Source organism: Equus caballus, chromosome 23, assembly GCF_041296265.1.
Source record: "Equus caballus isolate H_3958 breed thoroughbred chromosome 23, TB-T2T, whole genome shotgun sequence".
Classification (NCBI taxonomy): Eukaryota; Metazoa; Chordata; class Mammalia; order Perissodactyla; family Equidae; genus Equus; species Equus caballus.
The window spans coordinates 66470567-66494676 of NC_091706.1; the positions used below are offsets into that span (position 1 = coordinate 66470567).

Below are 24110 nucleotides of genomic sequence, written 5' to 3' on the forward strand. Positions count from 1 at the left end.
GTTAGGATGGATTTTTCTGTTTCTACCAAAAATGTTGGGATTGCGACAGGGATTACGTTGAATCGTAGGTTGCTTTGGGTGGTATTGCCATCTTAATATGGAGTCTTCCAATCCACGAGCACAGGACGTCTTTCCATTTATTATGTTTTCTTTAATTTCTTTCAGCAATGTTTTGTAGTTTTTGGCGTAAAAGTCTTTCACCTCCTTGGTTAAGTTAATTCCTAAGTATTTTATTCTTTTTGATGCTGTTGTGAATGGAGCTGCATTCCTACTGTCCTCTTTGGATTGTTCATGGTTTGTGTGTAGAAATGCAGCTGACCTTGTGTGTTGATTTTGTATGCTGCTGCTTTGCTGAATTCATTTATACTGGGAGACTGCTCCTGGCCAGACCTCCCACTGTCTTCTTCAAGTGTGGTCTGCCCCGTGAGTGTCCTGGCCCAGGGTTGGGGGGTGCTGCTGAACCTCAGCGAGCAGGGCAGAGGCCAGCAGGGCGGAGGGAAGCTGTGAACTGCCTCCTGGCACCCCACCCCCACCTCAGGCGTTCATTTATTCAGGAGAAATTCGTGGGCAGCACCATACTAGGCTCTAGAACTGAGTGACCAGGAATGTGCAGCATGGTCCCTCCATCCCAGCCAGGCCCACCCTCCAGTGGGCACTTGGAGCTCCTCTACAGAACTCTGGGCTCCCTCCTGGTGGGAGTGCAGGATTCTGGGGGCTGTCTTGGGGAGGGGTGGTGAGGAAGGGAAGTGGCCTGAGGTGCTGACATGGAGGCCGAGCCGGGTTTCCAGGGGAGAGAAGCACATTCTGGACTGAGGACCACCATGCAAAGGCCTGAAGGTGGGAGGGGCATGGGAGCCTACAGACCCCAGTGGGGCAGTGCAGGACAGCTGGATCCTAAGGGGCAGGGGAGGAGCAGGAGAGAGAAGGCCAGTGTGAGTGGGGGAGCTCACCATGGGCCCTGGTTGCTGAAGGTGGGGGAGGCTGTGGCTCACTTCTGGAGGGGTGAACAGAGGAAGGGACTGAACTGGCGGGCCATCGAAGGTAACTGGGGACTTTGCAGGCACCATCTCTGAAAGCATGGGGTGCCCCAGGGAGGCTGCCCCTCCAGCTCAGATGGCTCGAGTGGGCTATCTGACTCCGAGTGGAGCGTGTACTCTTCCTCCTGCCTGTGGGTCGCGCTAACCCTCCCTCGCGTCCCTCACAGGTCCGGACAAAGGACAGAGTCTTCGACAGCATCAGCCACCTCATCCACCACCACCTGGAGAATAGCTTGCCCATCGTCTCCACCGGGAGCGAGCTCTGCCTCCAGCAGCCGGTAGAGAGGAACCAGTGACCCGCCAGCCGCCCGATCCCAACGCTGAGCTGCCGTCAGGGGACTCGGCTCTTCCGGGTAGACGGTATCGGGCTCCCGTGCTGGGGCAGCTGCCCACAGGCTCAGAGCCTTGTTCAGCAGCTCCAGGAGGAAGGCTTCTGAAAAGTACAAGTTTCATAAACTTGTTCCGATTTCTCATGTGCATATTGACGGTGTACATACCTATACATCCTGTACAAATTAGCCCTCTATATTTATATTTTCTAAGACTAAGAAAGATGTAAGATTAATGTTCTGTGCTGTATGTTTTTTAATGAAAAAAAGCGTTTGACTGTAGCTGTCCAGGAGAAAATTTAATTCGACTGACCCATTCCACTGGGAAATTCCACTGCGAAGGTGTTACCTGCAGTTTTACCCAATAAGCACAATATGAGGAATAGAAGCGAGCAGGACGGTCGGTAATCATCACGGGATTGTGACAGCATGAGGCAAGACCCTGCCCAGAGAGGCCCGCTCTGCAGGTGGAGCACTGAGTGCGCTGTGCTGACGGCCGCCGCTCCTGCTCCTCCGGGCCGCGGCGCCTCCTCCTCGCCCCTGGGGCTCTGCCGCTCACCTGTCTGCACGGGTGCCCCCCAGCGGATGGCTCTCTGGCATTAAGGAGCAGGCATCATGCCAGCTGTTTCCAGCTGTGCTGACCACAGGTGTGCTGTCCCCCTTGGCCCTAGTTGACCAGGGGTTCTTGGGGATTCACCCTACTGCCAAATATGGCACAAAATAAGCCTCCCTGGTCAGGATCTTGACCGGCAAATAATTCCCTTGTTTTTATCTGTATAATGGCAAAACGAGTATGTGCACTGCGTGGCTGGGGCAGAGTCTTGGTTGTATGTCCTTCTAGCCAACAGGCTGCCGCAGGAGCTGCTAGTCAAATTGTTGCCCCTTACAGCCAATAGAGAAAAAAGCTTGTGTACAAGCTGTGCTGAAGACAGACACAAACACGTGTGCTCAGAGTTCAGTCCTGGAGACGTTTGCACCGGCCGCTCCCCCTGGCTCTACATTTGCCGGAAGCTGGGGACCAGGCTCAGGATTAGGGGGAATCAGCTGGAGGTTCTCCTTCTAGAGCGATCAGTGGGTAAAGTGACTGGTTGTCTCGACAGCACGTTTCCTGTCGCTCCATGGGAAGGGGCTGTGCCCCACACATGGGCTTTATCTTGGCTCCTTCCTTCCTTCGAGACAAAATACTGTGGTTTCCTGCTGGGCATGGGATGTTGGGGAGTTGCACTGTTTAAGATGTTTAACAAATATCTAGTTGAGATGACCATGTGATTTAACAGAGATTGTCTTTTAAAAGATAGAAGCATTCATTCACTGGCACCTTCCAACGGGTGTGACACTAGCCCGCCTCCCGGTGAAATGCCCCGGCGTGCGACACCCCTTGATCAGTGCCACAGAAAGACACTCTGTGCACGCTGAGTCGGACAGTCATAAATTGGATGCTTCAAGAGTGAGGAGTTAAGGGTAGATTTAAAAAATTCTGCTGAGTACTCATTCTGCAAAGTTCGAATGCTAACTGCACGAACCCCATTTCTACTTTTGGGGTGTGTGTGGCCAGGATGAAAGGATGGGGTAGAGCTGATGGGTGAGGATGGGTCGGGGCAGGTTGAAGCCTTCACATATAGCCCTCTGTGGGGTTTTTGTCCTTTGAGCATCCAGCGAATCCAAGTGACAGGGGCTTCAATCTTCTAGAATGTTCTGCAGTAGATTGGGGCGGATCTGGACCACACTGCCTCTTCCTGGAATGGTTCTGATTTCAGAAGCAGTGTGGATACACTGCTCCAAGTTATCCAGAAGCAGTGGGTGGCAAACAGGAATTTGGGGCAGCAGCTGGCTCAGGCTCTGGCCCTGTGACATCATAGACTTTGGGGTGGCTGCGAGAACGGCCCAGCACTCTATCTCCTAGAGGCCCACAGCCCTGCAGACGTGCGTAAAGGTCTGACCTCTGTGGGAACACGTGGTCCTTCTCCGTGTGTGAGTGTACACACATATAAAAATGGATGAAACGACTTTTCTTCCAACATCTTGCATGCCCTGCTGTGTAAGGCCGAGATGCTGATGCTAAAGGCAAGAATAAATTAGGAAACGAGACTTAGGAACAGTGAGCACCTGAACGTTTGATCTGCTTTCTTTTTCCTCTTGGGGATGTGAGAAATGGTAATCCGTGGTTTTAGTAGCTCTCTGCTCTGAAGTCGGCGTTTAGCTCAGTGGTGATAAGCAATATATATCATGTTTTCTTGCATGAGAATCAATTTAGAAAATTAAAAGTATTGGGGGATCAAACTTTGTTTCAATATTAACTCAAAATATGTATTTTTAAGCTCATATGGCAAGACTGCTGACAATGGAACGGTGCCGGTGGGAAAATCGGCACTCTTCTGTGGCCACGGGAGCAGATCAAAGACAGGGCAGAGGGCAGTGACTGTCGTGTCTCTGTTCCTGTCATTTGTAAAGCGTGCTAGAGCTGGCATGAATATCTCACCTCTTCCTTCAGGCACCGTGTGATGGGCATTACTGTGAGCCTCACTCACAGACAGGGAAACTGAGGCTCAGATCGGAGGCCTCTTTGCTCCAGGCCATGCAGCTGGCAGGCAGCAGAGCTGTTCCGCTCACGCAGCGTCCCCGACTCTGCTGCCCTTGGAGCTCAGGATTCCCAGGCTGACATGACAGGCTGCTCTCTGCCCAGCCTGGGTCCCCACCCTGTGCTTCCTTGGAGCTCAGGATTCCCAGGCTGACATGACGGGCTGCTCCTTGTCCAGCCTGGGTCCCCACCCTGTGCTTTCTTGGAGCTCAGGATTCCCAGGCTGACATGACGGGCTGCTCCCTGCCCAGCCTGGGTCCCCACCCTGTGCTTTCTTGGACCGCATCCCAGCCTGGGCAGGGCTGTGCACGCCAGGATCTCTGACTCCCATGGCATGGTGGCTGCGCCCTGTGCCGGGTCACCCTGGGCCCACGGAACACTGGGGCCTGCTGCCCCTCTCCTGAGCCCCCCACTCAACCCAGGCCTCCTCTGAGTGTGCTGGGAGCACCGGCAGGTCCTTGTAGAGTGGCCCTGGGGACCCCATCCACCTCTGCTCCCACCCTCACCATCCAACGTGAATTAGCTGTGCTTCCTGTGACGTTCTCGTCCCACTGAGAGCCTGTGGGGCTCTCGGGCTGCTCACCGCTGGTCTCAGTCGGCTTTGACGCTCGACGACCAAGGAGCCTGAATGGCCGTGGGCAGCCTGACAAACAATAGGCATTCACACAGCTCCTAATCCAAATCCCGTGCCGAAGCTTCCACTCTTGGGCATTTTATATTTGAGAGGCCAAAGGACCAGGTGCCCACTCAGCCTTGGCTATTGTTTCATTTGGGCAACAATTCTGTTTAGGGCCGTCTTGGGTGTTGGAGTGGATGGACAGAAGCCCACTTGGGGCACATATGGTGGCCTGAGGGTCTCCTGGTGGAGGAGGGCAGCACGGATAATTTCCAGTGAGGAGAGAAACTGGCAAGCCTTGTGTGGAGAAAAGGCCTGGCTTAGAAGGAGGGACAGGCCGGGGGAGGAGTGGATGGAGCAGCACTTGGTGTGGCCCCCAAAAGAGCCCCCTCGGTGCTCAGGAGTCAACACCTGTCTCCTGGCTCTGTGCCCTCCTGGGGTCCTGACGATGCCCCTGACCAGTCGCCACATGAAGGCCAGTCACGTGTTTCCTTGGATTACAGGCTCCCGGACAGTGGGTGGACGCCTTGGTCCATCCTCGGCTCCGGCACGCACAGAGCCAGTTGGCCTTGCGTTAGGTGCTGGGTTTCTCTGAGCAGTGGCTGGTCACCTGCACTGCAGGGCTGTGCAGCCCCCATTGTGAGGAGTGGGGTTGGTGAATATGTGTCAACATGCAGCACGGGTGTTTCCTGGGGTGCTTCACCCACAGAAGTGCGTTGGCTCCCTCTCGCTGGCCTTGTGGGTGCCGCTGCCATCTACACATGCCCTGCTCTGAGTAGGGACAGCTGGCTTGGAAATGGGGGGAAGTGTGGAAAGATTAGAAACAGTAACCACAGGACGCAGACCAATCTTGGCCTTGGGTTTCAGAATAATACCCTGGTTCTGTAGGGAAACCTTTAAAATCGATCCTGAGAAAGAAGCAGCAGAAAAACCCCTTTACTGGGACATGAACTGTCACTGGTCCCAGAGAAGGATACACAAGGGAGCATCATGGGACCTGCAGCTGCAAGGACCCACTTTCCAGCGAGGAAACTGGAGCCAGGTGACTTCTCAGAGGGTAGCAGCGGCCAGTGGCTGAATCTAGGATAGATCGCAGGACTCATTAGGACCCTTGAGGGCTGATACATAAATCTCAGCGCCTGATGGAAAATGGCAAGTAGCTCTTCCGTCCTTGGGCTTACATTTTATCCATCTTCTTTCCAAAATGCACAAAGGTGTGAGTCAGTCCCACCGACGGGGAAGTGTTTCCAGTCCTCTGTGTAGTGCGGGGGCCTTAGGAAACAGACCCCGAGAGAGGATCTGAGTGTGTGTAGTTTCTCCGGGTGATGAGCCAGGGCTGGGGAAGGGGGAGAAACTGATGAGAAGGGCATGATCAGCACGTGGCCAGCATGTGGATAACGCCTGGAGCTGGGGCCCGAGGGGGAGGACTGGACGCGCCTCCAGGCAGGGAGAAAGCCGGGCTCTTCCCCACCTGCCCAGCATGGGTGGAGTGCTGCTTCTGGCCACAATGTCCTGGCCAGCCCCGTGCACACCTGTGCACACCCCCTGAGCCAGGGCATCCTCGGGCAGAGACGGGCCTTCCTGCTAAGCAGGCTTGGGGTGGCGGGCAGCCTCAGAGCCATCGGGGCCTCCCCAGGGTCCCTGACTCGGCAGGTCCGGATGTGGCCTGAGAATTTGCATTTCTAATAAATTGCCAATGATGCTGGTGGGCACCATCAAGTGGTAGCTGCCAGCTCTTCCTGCCCCTTACTGATGGCTTTCCCCTCCTAATTTATGATTGTGTTTTCAGGCCACTTCACGTCATGGGTCCCAGGGTCCATGCTGTGAGTTTAAAAGTGGAGGATTAATAAGCATTTATAACTCCATGCAATCACTGCTGGCAGATAAAATGCCATCTGCCAGCCACAATTTATTTATAATGGGGTTTATACATATTTATAAGTCTGCAGGCAACAAATGCACAGTTTTAAAACTGGCACATTTTATAGGAGCCAGATAAATTGCAACTTTATACCAGGACTGGTGAATATCAGTCACATACGTATGTACATACACACACGTACACATACCTACACTGAGGACGATGGACATGCGGCTGTCTGGACGTGTGCACGTGCAGGCTGGCTGTGCGACCTGCACCTCGGGACTCCTCCTTCGGTATTTTAACTAACAAGGACAATGAAAAATTTGGGGACTGACAGATCCTGGCATCTGCAGACGCGTGGAGGAGGGTCCAGGATGCCGCAGGACGTGGGGCCTGAGTGCAGACAGAGCAGGAACAGAACAGGAGGGCCATGAGGGCCACTGTGGGAAATGACGGAGGGACAGGGGGGAGGAGAAACCAGCGGGGGAAAGCGAGGACAGGAGACGACAGGAGGGCAGAGGAGGATGGAGGTGAGAAGCAGGGCTTGGGGGACAGGCAAGTCCAGACCTATGTCCTGCGTTCATCCAGGAGTGCATAGTGTCTGGGAGGCCAGCAAAGGAGGATGAGGAGGGCAGCATGGTGGAGGCTGTCCCCATCAGGCAGGCCCAGGCGAGCCTTGTCTTCCCCAGCGCAGCTGTGTGTGGGCACCGCTCATCAGCCTTCCTACCCAGCCAGCCTTCCCTCGGCCCCGTCTGTGCGCTGGCTCATGTGCACAGGCGCCGTGCTGGGCTCCTGGGACGCAGAGGTGAACGGGAGAGGTTATATATATAGATATACATAAATGTAACCCAGGAGGAAGTGAACACACACAGGGAGCTGCAGCAAGACAAGGTTGATGACTGGTGTGGTCAAGTTCCATAGGCCCGTGGGAGCCGGCAACCCCGCTGGGTCTGGGGAGTCTGAAGGTTTTGCCGGCTGGGCGGCAGATGGGACGGGGGTGGTGGAGCAGGCAGACAAGGCGTGGGACACACTCGTGCCGCGTGATGGCCTGTGTCAGGAGGGATGCTGGGCGGGTGGTGAGACTGCCCCACGTCACTTCTCTCCCCCTTGCTGCGTTCACAGACACCCTGAATAAGTGATTCCCTGGGGCCCAAACGCAAGGCTGTCTCTTGAGGGCTGGGAGAGTCATTCTCATGGAACGAAAGAGTCAGAAACGAAATCGCACACAAGTTTAAGTTTCTGTTTTGTTGTTTCACCTTAAAATGCTGTAGGTAGAAAACTAGGCCCTTCGGGGACAGGCTGGGGTCCTGAATGTCTGAGGTAATTAATGCACACTCGTCTGGGACACTTACCACAACCAAAGTTCCTGACCACAAAATCAAGTGACAACCAACACAGCAGGAATTCACGGTGGAGTCCATCTTTGAACACTGAATTACCTTCTTCTGTAACAACTGTGTGTCGGTCGCAAATGGAATGTTCTCTGTTCATCTGACTTTTGAATATAACTTGTTCCAGAAAAAAATCTTGTAACATTAAGTATGTGAATGTTTTGTGTATTCAGAATTAAACAGCTGATGTTTCAATCTAAGGGTTAGGAGAGAACTCCATGTGAATTTAATGGGTAACAGTAGGATATTTACTACTTTTTAAAAAGCATTTAGATGGCAAATTATACATATTGATAAATACTATTTGAAAATTTTGTGTTTTGTTTTCCACTAACTTTTGTGAAACAAAAATCAATCGCTGTAAAGCTCTCTGTCCGGCTTTACTGCCAGCTCACCACCTTCTACTTTAATATCAGAACAGGACTGGTCTGTGGACATTCCCGAGGAGAGGAAAGACAAACCGATTTCAAGTTTTCTAATCTCTGTTCTAAGAAAAACAATAAAACCTAAGTTATTTGGCCAACATTTGGGAGACTGGACAATACAGTGGGTGAAAATATGCTAAAATTCCCTCCTCACCTTTGGTGAAGCCACTTCACTCCTTCGGGGATGAGGCAGCTTCCTTGCGAGCCCTCCACGGCACACCTGGCACATCCCCAGGCCTCCGGGGTAGCAGGTGGAGGTGCCGCATGGCGGCCCCACGTGGCCCAGGAGCGGAGGCTGGCACACCCACGCAGACGACGCTGTGCTTGTTCTCACCGCTGGTGAACGGAAAATGTGCCTTCATTTTGGGAACAGTGGTGTGTGCATCTCTGATTATGTAGCAAACCCTTTGATATTTGACTTAGATACTAAAAACATCAGAGCGTTGAGGTTTTGCTCTCGTAGATACAATTTAAAAGCATGGACTTGGTAATTTAATTAGAAGTTTTCTATAAAATATATCTTGTTACATTTCTGTGAAAGGCTCTTTACCAGCACAGACTAACCGTGGGTCGTGGGTCGTGGGTCGGGGCAGAGAGAAACAGCTGTTTCCTATGGAGTTCGTTGTTACAGTGACTGTCATTGTAAGTCTGTGGGCAATAAAGGATTGTGTGAAAAGTCTCTCATTTGGATGGTGGATCTCGTATTGCCTCACCAAGTGGGGGGGGGAGGGGGCGTCTGAAACCTTTGCACAGAAAGCAGATGTCCTGTTATTCCCCCGGAGACTTCTTAAAACCCAGTCACAGCAGAGCCGCCCCCATCCGCCAAGGGTGCAGACGGAATGGCGGCCTTGACGCGGACTGGAGTTGACTTCTGCCTCGGCAGCTGCGCACAGAATCAAAGGTAGGAGGCCTGTGGTCTCCGATCGTGCTGGAGAGATTTCTTCGTGAATGTCACCACCAGACTAACTGTGCCCAACCAGGCCTCTCTGTAGAACACCAGGCAGACACACACACACACACGCGCACGCGCCCCACGCACAGGCTGAAACTTCCCACTGGTGAGGGGGGAGGCTGGGCAAGGGTCGGTTCTGACCTCTTCTCTCCTGCTGCTGATGGAACAGGACCAAACATCCTGCCTCTTTTGGCTCTACTTTGACCATCATGACTCTGATAATCGTCTCCCCATCCAAAGGGCAGTCCATTGACCTTCCTCCAGTCTCATCTACCATATTGGTGGAATAGCGCCCAATGCACATAGCTTCACCAGACAGCAGCTAGGCCGGTAGAGAAGTGAAGGGTGGGAGGATTATTGGGGTTTCCTTCCTGGAGAAACACGGCACCAGGTGGGAAGCCAGGCTGCCCCCTCGCACGCCCCAGGGCTGGTCCTCGTGCAGACAGCCCCCAGCACAGACTGCCAACAATGGGTTTGTACAAAGACTTTTGGTTTTATTTTCTTAACAGACATACATGGGACACAGTACAGGTTCCTAACGGAATGAGGTCTAATGCACAGGTTCTCTGTGGCTCTGAAACACTCAACTTCTAAATGGTCCCCAGCTAGCTAGTTAGGCTGTACACACTGGGATTAAAGTCAATTATTTCTACATATGTCGAACGAACACAATTCCTTTTTTTTGGAGTAGTCTTCATTCAGATTGCCTGACAGTTTTGCGTTATCTCAGAGGGAAGTTGGGGTTATCACTCTGAGTGTTATGAATATTACCGCCAGAGACGCAGGGCCCTGAAAGCAGCTCAGAACCACGATGGAAAGTTCTAAAGGCATTTCATTACCTGTGTGAGAATGTAGTGCCAACATTTGGGCTCTCAGATGCATTTTTTTGTTTTCTTAATCAAGTACCTTAATGCTTAACTTTTCTAGAAACACCCTGGGTTTCTGGTGCTATTTGATAGGAGAAGCAGCTCCTTTTGTGAGTAGAGAAGGCAAGAAAAACGCCACGGATGAGCATCCTTACAAATAGGATTGATCTCGTTGGTACCAAAACTGAGGGAAGTCTTTGGTCAACGCACCGAGGTGACTCAGGACCCACAGAAATGCTCCTTGACAAGAGGCACTCACATCCAATGACAAACAGGACTCGCTTTCTCTCCAAAAAGTTAATGTATTAAAACTACTCTTTTAGTCTTTACTCAGGCAAAATTCTCAGTGAACCTCAAAAACTTCCAGGGGTCTGATGTGAGGTTTACTCAAGTAAGAATCCTTTTGAAGGTCGCTTTGTTTTTGTTTTTACACAGAACTCAACACATCAACTACGGGCTTACGAGAGCTCTGCAGACGTGTGTGTTTCAGGAGTTTGCATTGCGTTAGAATCCTCGGGGTCGTCTCAGGCGTCCCCCGTAAGGCAGACAGGGCCATCCAGGGGCAACCCACGGGAGAAGGGAGAGGACAGTACCGTGGACAGATCGTGACATTTCTTTGAAGAAGGCACAGCCCAACACAGGTTAGCTCCTCTTCTGACCACTCCACTGCTTTACCGGTCAGCGTGCCAGTCCACTGTCCAGGAGCCGTGTGGCTGCTGACGGCCCAGCTCGTCGGCTGTGACAACACGGGGCTTATAGACGTGTTGCTTTTCTGATACGGAATCAAACTCAACGCAGGATCAAAGTGCTGGCCGGGAAATTCTCCTAATTCAACAGAGACCTTCCATTACACGGACCACTGCTTCCGTGACACGGAAAGACGCACCGGCCGGGCCGTCCTCTGCTCTCCTGGGCAGGTTCTCCGTTGGTCTCGGGCACAGCTCCCGGAAGACCTTGGGAGGCTTTTCTGTGATTTGGAGAAACCCCTAAACAATCACATAATTTGGCTAATTTGGCTTTTAGATGTGCTTAAAACTGCACAGGGACACAAGGTGGTAGAGGAGCGGGGGCCCCTCAGGAGACCCGCACCCACAGACCTCACTGGTTCTCCCCAGGGTCCTTCAGACACTGACTTGCTCAGGGGCAGGCACGTCTCAGGACTGTTTTCGGTGATTCCCACACATCCGGGGCCAGCCCCGGACAAGGCCTTTTTGGGAATTTGGGTGCTCAAAGCATGCCTAACCTGGGACTTCATGTCCATCTGAGGAGACTGGGACGGCGTGTCCACTCAGCTCCCAGCCGTCTCTGTGCGCCTGGTGGTCCAGGCGGAACACAGCTGCACCATCTGTTACATGACTGTGCCGCCTGCACAGCTTATAGGTGCACCGACGGCAGACCTTTGAAACACAAGTGCTGCAAACACAGGCATGATAATGCACAGCAGCCCTTCTTGCACAGTCCGTGTCGTGTAAAGTCACTAAACATCACCCTGCTGTTCTGGGAAACATTGTACACTGTGTGCCCACGACCTCCCCTCTCTGGGAGCAACAGAGGGCGGCCGGTGGGATTCCGGGGAAGGCAGCCACGATGACAGCAGCTCGCTACATTCGGAAGACTCTGGAACAAGTCGAAACATGCATGCTGTCTACACTGAAATGACTCGGCAGTTCCTTGGGTCCCCTCCTTAAGAGACGTCCACACCAGGCAGGCTGTTGGCAAAAGAGATTTCCTGAGCCGCCACGGGTGAGGTGTGCAATAAATAAGATGGCAGCCACAGGGCAGGGGGCCACTCCTCCCGTGGCCGTGGCAGGGTCCCCGTTCCTCGAGGCCAGCGCCCTCACTTGCAGAGGATCCCATTCGGCAGGGTTTTATTTTTGTCGGTTATGCAGGGCGGGGCAGCCAGTGGGGGAGGGTCTTCCTTGCTCTTGGAGGACGGGCTGCTGTTGTTGCTGCCGCTGGATTTGCTCCTGCTGGGATCGAGAGCGGGCTGGACGGGCGAGGAGCTGGTGCCCCGGCCCCGGACCAGGCAGGTGCAGACCAGCCGGAAGAAGGCTCGGCGCATCTCCTTGCTAGCCAGCGTGTAGATGACAGGGTTCATGGCCGAGTTGAGCACCGCCAGCGCAATGAACCACTGGGCCTTGAACAGCACAGCGCACTCCTTCACCTTGCAGGCTACATCGATGAGGAAGAGGATGAACAGCGGGGACCAGCAGGCGATGAATACGCTCACCACGATCACCACGGTCCGCAGCAGGGCCATGGACCGCTCCGAGTTGTGGGGGCTGGCCACCCTGCGGCTGCTGGACTTCACCAGGAAGTAGATGCGCGCATACAGGATCACGATGGTCACCAGGATGGCCATGAAGACGCTGATGCAGAAAGCGATGTACCTCTTGGAATAGAGGGGCAGGATGGTGGAGCATTCGGGGAGGTTGCGAAGGCAGTTCCAGCCCAGGATGGGTAAGGCGCCCAGCGAGAACGCGATGAGCCAGCACATCCCGATCAGGAGGAAGACTCGGTACTTCTTGTTGGCGTCGTACGGCCTCATTTTGATCATGGTCAGGTGCCGCTCGATAGCGATGGCCAGCAAGCTGCAGGTGGACGCCCCGAGGGCCACAAACATGCTGCCCTCCCGTAGGAACCAGACCGTCAGAGACAGGCTCAGCGTCTTCTTGCCTGACATCAGAATGTTGACTGTGTAAGCGACGCCGGCCAGCAGGTCGCAGAGGGCCAGGTTGCCGATGAAAAAGTACATGCGGTTGTGAAATTTATTGTTTTTCCAGATGGCAATGAAGACCATCAGGTTCTCCAGGACGATGAAGCTGCAGACGATTAAGAACAGCACGGTGGTGAGGGTGCCGCCCTCGGGCGTGTCCCTCAGCCTGCCCTCCAGCTTGCCCACGTAGTTGTAGTGTGTGCGCAGGACCTCGTTCCAGGGGGTGGGTCCGGGGTGTGGAGGCGGGACCGTCGCCATCACTTGGAACTCACGGTGGGTTAGCTCCAGAACCCAGCAGAGGGCGCCCTAGGCACGCCCATGTCCCAGGAAACAAAGACTGCGGCCCAGGCTTCAGTGAGGACTGGGCAGACCCCAGCGAGGGTGCTGAGGACAGGCTCCTGCAAAAGACAGAAAGAGGGGCGCCTCGTGGTTAGGTAACACGGCCGGAGAGCAACGGCAGCAGCGAAGCTGGAAGAAGGCAGCAGATACGCTGCTGCACTGGGCCCGGGTGACCACGGAGAGATTCGGCTCTGCAGCTGCCAGGAGGGAAATTTGGTGCAGGGGCCATGGTCATCAACCGTGCGACTGTAACAACGACACAGACCCAGTGAGACTTCCCTCTGGAAATCTCAAGGCACTGCAGCGCGCCACCAGCTCATCCTCCTCTCGCGCACAGGAGCTGCCAAACCATTATTCCCAGTGACCAAGAAACAGGACTGTCTCAGGTCAGAAAAATAGGATGGAACCTGGGAGATGCCCGCCCCACGTCTGAGGCCTCCCTGGGGAGCTTGGGAGCGACATCGTGGAAGCACCCACACTGCCCAGACGGCCTCCCCGGGACCAGGCCAGAAATTGGGTCCAGAGGTCTGCCGGGCAGGAGAGCCCTGGGACAGGACCACATGGCCGCCTCCCCGGTGAACAGCTGAGCTGGGAGGGAATACAAACCCGTGAAAAGTGGAATCACCTTCTCCAGAGATGACGGGACCAGAAAGCAGGGACAAGCACACGGACTTTGAGTGTGGCTTAAAATTCAGCAAACTGCATATTAGATTAACTGTCAAAAACCACATCTGGGCCGGGAGCTGAGAGAGAGTGAAGGCGGGGACCCCAGGAGCCCGGCCCTCCACCGCCCTGAGTTTTAATGCTTCTCCCTCCCGACCTGGGCCATGTCAGTCGGCAGCCTGTGATGCTGATGCCGAGGCAGACTACCCAGGGAGAAATGGCTTACAGTGGACTCACTCATCTTAAATTTAAATTACTTGAATATTTAAATATCTAATTAAGATCAAATGAGGTTAATTTACAACAGCCCACCATGTGTATCCAGTGGAGATCTTTTTCTTTTACTTCTATAACGTTTAAGTCACAGCCCTAAGTTTGGCTCCCAGGCAAAGGGGCCACGCTCCCCTCATATGGGGCTCTGCATTTTGGGGAGTGGTGGAATCTGAAGGCCTGGTCCATCCCTGGGCTCATCCCCAGAGACGGCCTCAGTCCCTGGAGGACCGGGGTCAGCGTAGGTGGCTGCTCTGCAGGTGAGAAGCAGGTTGACTACCACAGGGTTTCCTGCCCATGGGACCCTCCAGGTAACTGACGTGCTGCCACTCGGGCACTGGTCCGGTGCCCTGCAGATGCTGGCAAACCCTCCCTTCATTTGGGGGGCTCAGGTTCTCTGAGACGGGGCAGAGATGGCCCCACTGCTTCTTGGCAGAGATTCCTTCCAGTGTGCAGGAGCTGTGACGTGCCACTTGTTCCGGAAGCTCCGTGGACCCCAGTGCCCGAGCTGACGCCTGCCCCTGACCCTTCTCGGCCCCTCCATCACGGCTGTCTGATGCCACGGGGACTTGGGGGTCAGCTTGAACGACAAGAGTGGCAGAAACCGTTTCTAACTTCAAAATGAAAAAGCAAGCAGTCCCTGAGGCTGGGCTCATGATAAAGGACCCGGGGGTACCTTCCAAGGTCCCCCCATCTCTGATGAGACCTTGCAGGCAGCACAGGGCCCTGGGGCTCCTCCCCCGACCACAGCACACCCAGGCCTAGGGCACCTTGCTGCCTTGTGCAGAAGGCCAGACCACCACGCCCAGCCCTGCCTGCCTGCTCGCCTGGACTGGGGCCCAGCAAGGATAACGGGCCTTGTCTGCCGATTCTCCCTGGTCGGCTCAGTGGGCAGGTTTCCCACCAGCCCCCTCCTAGTCTTGCTCCACATTTTTATTTAAATCTTGTCTGTCCTCCAAGTCCGAAGTCAAATTCTACCTGCTCTGTAACATTTTCTGGAATCAGTTCAGCCCCTGATGACTTTTCTCAGAGGCTGCACACCATGTTTTAAATCAAATTGCAAGCTGTCATTTTAAGGGCAGAAATAACAGCAGCTGAGCCCCAAGCCCTCTGCCTGGAGCGCCTTCTGGATCTCCCACCGACGCCCTGATGCTCACGGGGTCTCTCGTAGCACCTTGCACAGTAATGGGGCGCATAAACACGTGTGCCCTCTGTTACCGCCTGGCTGTTTCCTCTCATCTGTGAGCCAGGGATGGTGACCCCAGGCCCTCACGTTGCCGGCCCGGCCCTTGCCGCCAGAGGACACCAGGGACAGGACAACTTAGCCCCCAGTTATCCTCCCACCAATTCCCACGCCACAGCACAGCCACTGCACGAGCACCCGGCCTCCCCAGGATGGTGCCAACACGGCGCCACATGTGTCTTTGTCCCCGACAAGGCACAGGACAGGGTGGGGAACAGAAACACACGTGCTGCTCCACTGAGAGTCATGAGGGAGCCTTGTCCCTAGAGCGGCAACTTCTCCAAAGGCAGCGGGTCCACACACCAGCCCGAGAGCCCCTCCTCCTGCCCCGCGCAGGCCGCCTGCTGCCACGTCCCGGTGGCTGCCCCTCAGTCCACTACACTTCCATGCCCGGTTTACCTCCGAGTGTCCCTGGGGCATCTGCTCCCCAGTCAAGGGATTCTGTCCCCAGACCCGACCAGGGCACGTATGTGGTAACGTGACGAGTTATGAGCATCACCAACTTAGCACCTGAATGGTCTGACTTATAAAAATATTTGAGGGATGTGAATTGTGTGTGAAGTCACCGCGCTGGGGAGAAGCGGCTTCGGGCATCCGCATCGGAAACGTTTTTGAAACCACTGTATGTCCGAAGCTGGTCTTCTGTGCCTCAGTTTCCCCATGATAACTCTGCACCTTTTTACATATATTATAAACCTCACGGCTCCCTCTGGGCCCTTGCAATCCCTCTAACCAGAGAGGAGGGAAGTGACCCGCTGTGAACCTGCTGGACCTGGGCTTCTCTGGAGGGAAAGAGCCGCAGCGGGCAGACCACAGGCCCTACAGGCTCACGTCTTCTTTCCTCCCTGTATATGCAGCTTTGATAAAATCAAGCAGAGCAAAAAAAAAAGAAAACAATAAAAACTAATAACAAAAAATAAAATAACCACAATAACAGTAAGGCAAGATGTGCCTGAGGCCCATCAAACCAGGAACCCTGAGGGCAAACATATTTTCCCATTAATGCTGGATGTATCATCTCCCTTAATTAAATATTCATCGCTCAAAGAGTGTGTTTTTTCAGAACTTCTTTTGTTAAGTGCAATTCTCTGAATTTTGCGTAAGTGGGAGCTATCCGGCTCTCTCTGGAATCTAAAAGCTTGTTTTCTTTGGATTATCCACATTAGAAAGCAGACCCATCCCGGGAGTTAAGTGCTGGGCTAAAGGCCAGATTGATTCTAGATGCATCTGTGCGGGGTCAGTCATCAGAAGGCCGAGTTCCGGCCCCCACCCCAGGGGCAGCAGCACTGACCACCCCCACTCCTGGAGCAGAAGCACTGACCCCCTCCACCCCTGGGGCAGTAGTACTGGCCCCCCACCCCTGGGGCAGCAGCACAGATCTCGAGTTTGCTGGAGGAGAGCCCGCCCCTCCCCTGCTCGGAGGGCGAGGGGGACTCAGCCCTTCTTGCACACCACCCTGCCACTCCTGTCACTGCACAAGTGCTGGCACTGCGGGGATGGCGCTCCTGGGAGGCCAGCCTGTCCCACCCACAGAGAAGGGTCCTGACTCCAACACTAAGGCTGCCCTCTCCCCAGAGGGGCCTCTGTCTGGGCTTCTCACCCTGGAGCAGTTTAGCCTGTTCCTGACCTTCATGTAAATGCAGCCCTACGGCACACAGTCCTGCTGGCATCTTCCTCCCAAGGTGATGCTCCTGCGAGTCGTGTAGACATGAGTGGAGATGCGGGTAATTTCTTCCCACTGCTCCCACCATGTGGATGGAGGCAGCACCCTCCACTCATTCTTGTTCGTAGACACGGGGTGGTTTCCACGTGCTCCTGGTCCTAAGCAGGGCTGCTAGGACTGGTTGAGGAGGTCCGTGTGGTGAGCACATGCCCCGTTCCAAGGGGCACATGGATTTCTCAAGTCGTGTTGTGTTGGGGTCCGGGTTGGGCTGTGATGCAGAAGGTCCTTGCAGAGGCTTATGGGGCTTGGCCAGCCGTCCTGCAAATGGCATTTGCGGAGAGTGGGAGAAGTCCCCACAGAGAGCCAGATTTACTTATTACACATGCTCACATTTTGTTTTATTTCAAAAGATAAGTGTCTAGGGCTGGCAGTGACCACTGTCTGCCTTTGCACTGTACAAGTCCAATTACTGCTTAATTTCCACCCAAGCTCTTAAAAATAAAGCCCCATGCTGAGAAATATGGCCACGTGCTGGTTAGTCTTGTGCATCTTCAGAGAGTGGGGCCTATCACAGAAGACACACAGGTACAGAAAAGCTCAGGACAGAGACGCTCCTGCAGATTGGCAGTGGTCCTTCAACAAATCCAGGCCCCGACGGAGCTGCGCCCTTGAGTGGCCTTGCTGTCGCTCCCACGAGCTGCACTCACTGAGTCTAGAGCCCCCAGACCCTCCCTCTCACTGGCTCTGAGATGCGACTGCCTCTCAGGTGAAGGGTGCACTGTCCACACCCGAGGCCCCCTTACATCCACCCAGTGGAGACCAGTTATCTAAGAGATTTCCCTTCCCCTTCATTCAGCTGGGATCTTCAAGTCCACTCAAGGCATTTCAACACCGGGGCGTCTTCTCTTTCCAGAGAAGAAATAAGATGCCTTCTAGACGGTGGTTCCAAGCACGTCACTCACGTTAGGCCCAGCAACACCACGGAAGCTTCCTTGCCTCCATTCCAGAAGGAGCGCCTGCGGGGAGGGGCGAGAACAGGATGGGCCAATGGGTTCCAGATGTGGTTTCTACGACGGCGAGTCACTTTCTCTACATGTCAATTTGAAAAATAAACAAACTATAAAAAGAAGGAAGAAGAAAAAAATAAGGGAAAATATTTCCACAAAGGCTGGGGTCTCTCTCTCTCTTCCTCTCTCTCTGTGATGGCAAAAAAAAACAAGAGTGCAATGAGTTACTGTAGTGAGAAACTTCTGGTTGGAGGCAGGATGCTGCACTTTTAAAAGGTATGTTCTCCCAGGGAAATTAACCAGCTTATTCTCCAAACTGAATTAAAAGACCAAGTACTTGCCCACAGGCAAAATTTCTTTGAAAGCCAGATTTTTTTTTTTTTTTTTCCGTTTAAAAGAATTTAGGAAGGAAATAATGACTTGGCCGTTTCACGGCCCCAGCAAATTCCACTGCTAATGAATATTTTCCCTGGCTCCGGACTTCCTAGGTGACCTCACTGTGCTGTCAGAGGCAGTTCACCGCACGGGGCTTCACACACAGTCTCGGGTGCCTGCGCTTGGCTCTGGGCCCATTCACGGAGCTTCCAGTGAGATAACACCATCCCTGGGGATAACTCATCCCCTGGTGAGGACTCCGCAGCTCCTCTTTCTCCTTTGGAGCATGGAAGCGAATTCATCCCCAGTCAGGCTTCCTTCTTCCCGGTGGATTTTCCACAGCTCGTTCTCTCAGAGACACCAGGCTCAGAAGCTAACTCAACAGATCTGAGTGCCGTCCAGGGAGCTCCAGGCACGCAGTTGGGCTGGGACCAGGCCCAGGCTTCCTCATGCATGCTTTCCCGGCACCAGGACTGTCCATCGGAGGCAATGGCTTTTCTTATGAGAGCTCTTGACCCTCTTTGTTTTCAGCCAGGCTTCTCGCATTTTCTCCTCTTGGAGTGTTCTCAGGAAGGGCCCAGGATTGAGTTCCTACCAAGACCACCACAGGACGAATGAAGGTATTTGGCAATGAGCTCCCCAAGTCATCTGCAAATAGATGTGGTGACATCTGCTTGGTGACATGGCATGGGCACCACACGTTGCACCACGTCTGGTTCCTGCCACAGCATCTGCCTTCTGAATGTACACAGAGGGAAACCAAGCCTGGGGCAGGGTCACTGTCCTTAGGGGCACAGCCTGGAAGAGCCTGCAGTGGGCTAGACGCCTGTGTCGTTGGACTCCAGTGCACCACGTTAGGGACGAGCTCTTCCAGAGGCCACCACCTTTCCACATGTTCTTCACCTGATAGTGACGAGAAGTCACCCACGTGCTTTAGAATCGAATTGCTCCCAGCTACTGGTCGAGCAGAATGCAGGGATGCTAATCGAGGGCTTTACTGAAATATACGGAGAACCTGGACACCAGGGAAACGGAGCAGCATCTTCAGGAGCCTCGTCGACGGACTTGGGGCTCTCACTCCAGCTCACGGTGCCCCTGGGATGCCAGACCACCCACCGGGTACCGCATTCTCCTCCACACAATCTCGGGGCCAACCCACCTGACCTGCCACTTGTAGAGGCAGCTGCAATTCCTCAAAAATAGGAGGAAAACAAGACCAAGGGCGACTTTACGCCCTGTGTCTGTAACCACAATAACTGCAATGTATTATTAACTGAAACAAAATAGGATTCCACTCAGTGCACCACAGTATTTCCAAAAGCTGATGGAGAATCTCTTAGGGCGATTAATTAATTCAACAGAAAACCTATGGCAAAGGAATAATATGAAATAGCTTCAAAACTGACAAGAAAGGAATTACAAAGCCAAATGCGAGGACACAGAAAGGCTCGTGTGACCCACGGCACTGTGGTTCTGGCTAACGTGACAGACGGCCCGAGGGGGTCTCGCCGGCTGCATCAGCCCCCGAGTCATAGTCCAAAGTCCGGGCAGAAAAAAGGGAGCTCTACAGTAGACCCACCCCAAATTCTTCAAGATTATGGCGCGCCCAAATTCTCATGTCTTTGTGATAAAAATATATGCATATGCTCTAGGTATTGCAGCATCTTTAGATGCAAGAGCTACCATGGAATCAAATTAGTGTCAGAATTTCCAGAAAAAGGAAAATCAGTTCCTGAATTCTGAGGAAAAAAGTCAGTAAGCCGATATACAAGTCTTCTTCTACAAGAAATGGGAGCTTCTACTATCCCCATATGGTAGAAAACTAGCAGAGTCACACACTTCACAAAACTCACAAATATGAAGAGGAAAGCAGCATTTTCAAAGGCGAAACCTGGTTGAGAAACCATTCCGTCTAGATCTTAGGGGAGGCTCACAAGGGCTGACTTTGCGTGGCGGATGCCGGGTGTCGGGTGACAGGAGGGACTACACAAGCAGGCCCAGTGTGAACGTTTGTGGACCGAGAAAACCCATCGTGTGGTCCTTCTGTGGCAACAAAATTCTTCACACTGGCATTGAGCTCTGCATCACTTAAGTGAGAAATTGTACAGATCCGGACACCTCAACAACCCCTCAGGCAACACACACACACACAACCAACACCAGCCATGGGCACAACCATCCCTGTTAGTCACGTACCCACAGAACCTAATCCTGCCCTTGTACTTTCCGGGACTATGTTTTTCTTAACTGTAGCTGCAAGATTTTCATCAATGACGAAAAGAATGTTTCCAAAATGATAAATTATGAATGTGATTATATACACCGTCTGCAACCTCTAATATCTAGACTTTAGAAAGACGCCTGATTCTGGAAGTAATCGCAGCTCCAGCCGCGGGGGGTGCTACGTGCAGGGGGGACCTTCCACTTTTGAAATAACCTTCCAGGAGAGCCAGGCTCTGTTCATGCTGCTATCCTTTATCTTCAAAACAAAGTGTGTTCCCTTTAAAAATCCAACAAGACGTCCCTCTCTTACATCTAAATATAAAAAACACCGCAAAGACATATGTCATTGGGAGTGTCCAGCGCCAGAAAGAGAGAGAGAGAGAGAAGAAAAGAGAGAGTGACCATTTGGAGACTGGGTGGTTCAAAGCGGAGAGTTAGCGCAAGTTCCCTGCATCAGGCCACAGAAGGACTGGTCCTGCGCCTTCTCCAAGCTTCATCTCAGTTATGAAGGCAACACACTGCTGTTCCCGGGAAGCCTCAATATTGCAATGTAGGGACTTCATCTTCCACCACTCCCCGCCCCCTCCGCCCCCACCGCCCCGTTCTGACAGCCCTGACTGCCTAATTTGAGAAATAGAAGGAAAAATGGAATTTTGCAGCAAATATAGTTTAAAAGAATGATTTTCCCAGCATAACTGCCACAACCACACACTCCCAGAGTCCCCAGGTCCTCATCCTCATCCTCGGAGGGCGCCTAACTTTCTAATTCTCCAAAGAAAACGATAGATGGAACTTCTCCACGAAGAGCTCTCTCTCTCTTTCATTCAGGTTATTAAGACCAGCTCGGTCTAAACGCTCCATCTGTAGTTAAAGGAACCGTCCCTTCTCCCCCGCCTTGGTCACTGGGGAGGCGGTGATGCTGATGTGGCGAGCTCGCTGCCCAGGTCACCGTCGCGCCCGGGGTCCGCGGGAATCTAGTGAGAAAAGCGAGCCGGACTGCCCCCATCCCGCGCGCCCTCGGCTCACCTCCGTCTGGGAAGGGCGCTTGGGCCACTGGCATCCTCGCGCCCGTGCCTCCGTTCGGGTGGAACACCGGAGAGTCCTGGGGCCCGGAGGTCTCGCTCCGGCTCGTCCTGCCACCGCGCTCGGCTCCGGGACCCCGTCGCGTGTCCCCGGGACCGGCTCCTTTAGCCTCTGCCCGCGCGAGCCACGGCGCAAACTTTTCCAGCGGCCCGCGGGGCGGGGTCTGCGCTCCGCCTCCCCGCCGCGCCCCCGACCTCGCCGCGCCCAACCCCACCTCCCGGAGCCCGGTCCCACCTCGCCGCGCCCCGCCCCCAACTCCCTGTCCTGCCTCCCTCACCCCACCTCCCGGCAGCCCTCGGCCCAGCTCGCTGCCCTGTGCCTGCCCCAACCTCCCTGCCCCCCGCACCCGCCCCTCGCAGCCGCCCTGGCGGGTCCTGCACGTCCCCCCGCCTCTCCGCAGTGCCTTTGGGCCAGGCTCGCCCCTCGGCCGGTACTCCAGGTCGGCCTCTAAACACCGCGCCCTCGGGCGAGCGAGCTCCAGGCTGCGGACCCCGGGGCCCCAGGACCCAGCGGGGACAGGTCCGAACTGGGTCTGCGGCTGGGCTTGGGCCGGGCTCGCTGACGGGGGCACGGGGGCAGCTGTTTGACAGATGATGATGATGATTATGGTTACTATCATCATTATCATCGCCGATCACGATCGTTTCAGCGCGAAGCTGACTGAGCACCGGCTCGCAGGGCAGCGTCGGGCGCGCGGCAGCGTTTCCATTTGGACCTCGCGGCCGCCTCGCCCCTCCCGGTCCCGGTCACCGGCGCAAAGGCCGGCTGGGTGCGCAGGCGCTCGGGAACCCGGACCGTGGAGCCCAGAACCCCGGACCCTCGGACCCCCAGACCCCGGACCCACCCTGGGCACGAGAGCCGCACAGATCGTGGACCCGCTGCGGGCAGATCCAGCGACCCCTCTGCTCCGCGCACGGATTCGCCCCTTTTCTGCGGACACATAAGATAATCCACGAGCAGCACTTGCGAAAGGAGACGAATCCCCAGGGAGGGGACTACCAAATTTTCTACTGGAAAAGTAAAGTGAAGGCCCGGAGCGAGTGAGCACAGCAACCAACCCTGGAAGCTTCTGCGGGGAGGGAGAAAGAAAGAGAAAGCAGGAGGAGGAAAGGGAGAGAGGCGAGAAGCGGAACTGGCAGGACCCAGAAGGCCGGTTAGCCCAAGCTAGGCTGCGCTGTCCTGGGCAGGCGGGGTTGGGGTCTCAGGGGCCCCTGGAGCGGGGCGGGGATCTTGGGGAAGGGTCTCCCTCAATTACCCGCCCCTGATTTGCCCTCTTGGCTCCAGAGGAGGAGCGTGGCGCATCCTCCTCCTAGAGCTGGGAGCAAATGCTTCTCTGGGGTCGGTTTGAGCCCTGATGGAGACCTGGCATCTTAAGACGACGCAGGGTAAACTGCCAGCTCTTCGGCTGACCTTCTCTGCACTTCCCTGGAGAACGTGGTCGGGGCCTGCGACCGGCCCTTGGGTCAGTGGAGGGCTGGCGCTGCGTGTCCTGTTTCCACTTACCCAGTCTGTCTGTGCTGCCCTGAGCTCGCTCCGCATCGCAGCCTTCCAGACTGGCTCACAGTGTCTTGTGCGAGGGCTGACAAGCCATTACTGTCCCAAACTGCAAGCGGGACCGCATGTGCCTCCATGTTTGCGCTCCTGCAGCGTCGGGTCAAGAAAAGAAGAGGCGTGACTGTGCTTCTTGGCTACTGGCCATCGCCAGGGCAACAATCCCGCGGACTGCCGCTGTGTCCACAGGCTCTAGAAGCCCTGAAGAATGATGGCGCTCTTCACTGCGGGTGCCCGCAGGTAGACACGAGGACGCAACACACGGGCATTCCTGAAAGTCCTCTTTGGACAAGGTTCCTGGGGGAAACCAGACTGGCGTCCTGGGCGGCTCTCGCCGCACACAGCGCTCTCCCGGAGCCAGCGCCCCACCCCGCTTGCTGTCCCCTCCTTGGCCTTTAGAGCTCAGACCCTGTCCCTGATAGGGGGGCCTTCCTGGCCCACATGGGCCCTAGAGACCATGTTGTCTCACGACTTCTTTAGAGAGAACCAGCCCTCCCTAAGAATCTGTATCCTGGGTTAACGGGTGCAAGCTCTTTACAGAACACCAGCTTGAGTGTGGAAGGAATGGGAGAATTAGGAATTAGGAAGAATGAGCTCCATCTAGCAGCCCTGATGCTCTGAGTCATTTTAGTCCAAGAAAGTACCTGTCTCCATTGATGCCATACCTGGGAAATTGTGGTGGGGGCTGGCTTGGCGGAGCGTTTACGAGTACACACTGTCTCTGTGCCATTCAACAAGAATGGCGAGGTTGTGTTTATCGAGCCATGCTCAGAGCAGCAGTGGACCGTGTTTGGCATAAGCCTGTCTGCCCCTGTTCACACTGCTCGGTGTGTGTCTCCCACACCCCCGGCTTCTTGAACAAGGGTCTGCAGCGTCGTTGAATAGCTTGGCTTTTTTGTGGCTGCAGAGAGTTTGCTGG

General features: G+C 54.5%; 2 protein-coding genes across 3 annotated transcripts in view; one reads left to right on the forward strand and one right to left on the reverse strand.

Annotated features, from left to right (window-relative positions):
• The window catches only part of SHC3 (SHC adaptor protein 3), a 124038-nt gene extending 115119 nt beyond the window's left edge, over positions 1-8919 (forward strand). The window contains exon 12 of the mRNA XM_023627569.2: positions 1205-8919. Within this exon, the coding sequence (XP_023483337.2) occupies positions 1205-1333 (129 nt within the window). The 3' untranslated portion in view covers positions 1334-8919. The remainder of the gene's footprint in view (positions 1-1204) is intronic.
• Positions 8920-9665: 746 nt separating this feature from the next.
• On the reverse strand, positions 9666-23567 carry S1PR3 (sphingosine-1-phosphate receptor 3). 2 transcript variants are annotated; one of them, XM_023627571.2, is made up of 2 exons: positions 23144-23567; positions 9666-13172 (listed from the first exon to the last, which is right to left on the reverse strand). In XM_023627571.2, the coding sequence occupies exon 2, from the start codon at positions 13030-13032 to the stop codon at positions 11896-11898; it is 1137 nt and encodes a 378-aa protein (XP_023483339.1). In that variant the 5' UTR covers positions 13033-13172; positions 23144-23567; the 3' UTR covers positions 9666-11895. The 2 variants fall into 2 exon arrangements, with proteins under 2 accessions (XP_023483339.1, XP_005605150.1); XM_005605093.4 differs by lacking the exon at positions 23144-23567 and adding an exon at positions 21584-21807.
• Positions 23568-24110: the final 543 nt, after the last annotated feature.

What these genes read in the sequence shown, in the direction of transcription:
- S1PR3 (XM_023627571.2), bottom strand. Translation starts at nt 13,032, where the DNA reads ATGGCGACGGTCCCGCCTCCACACCCCGGACCCACCCCCTGGAACGAG.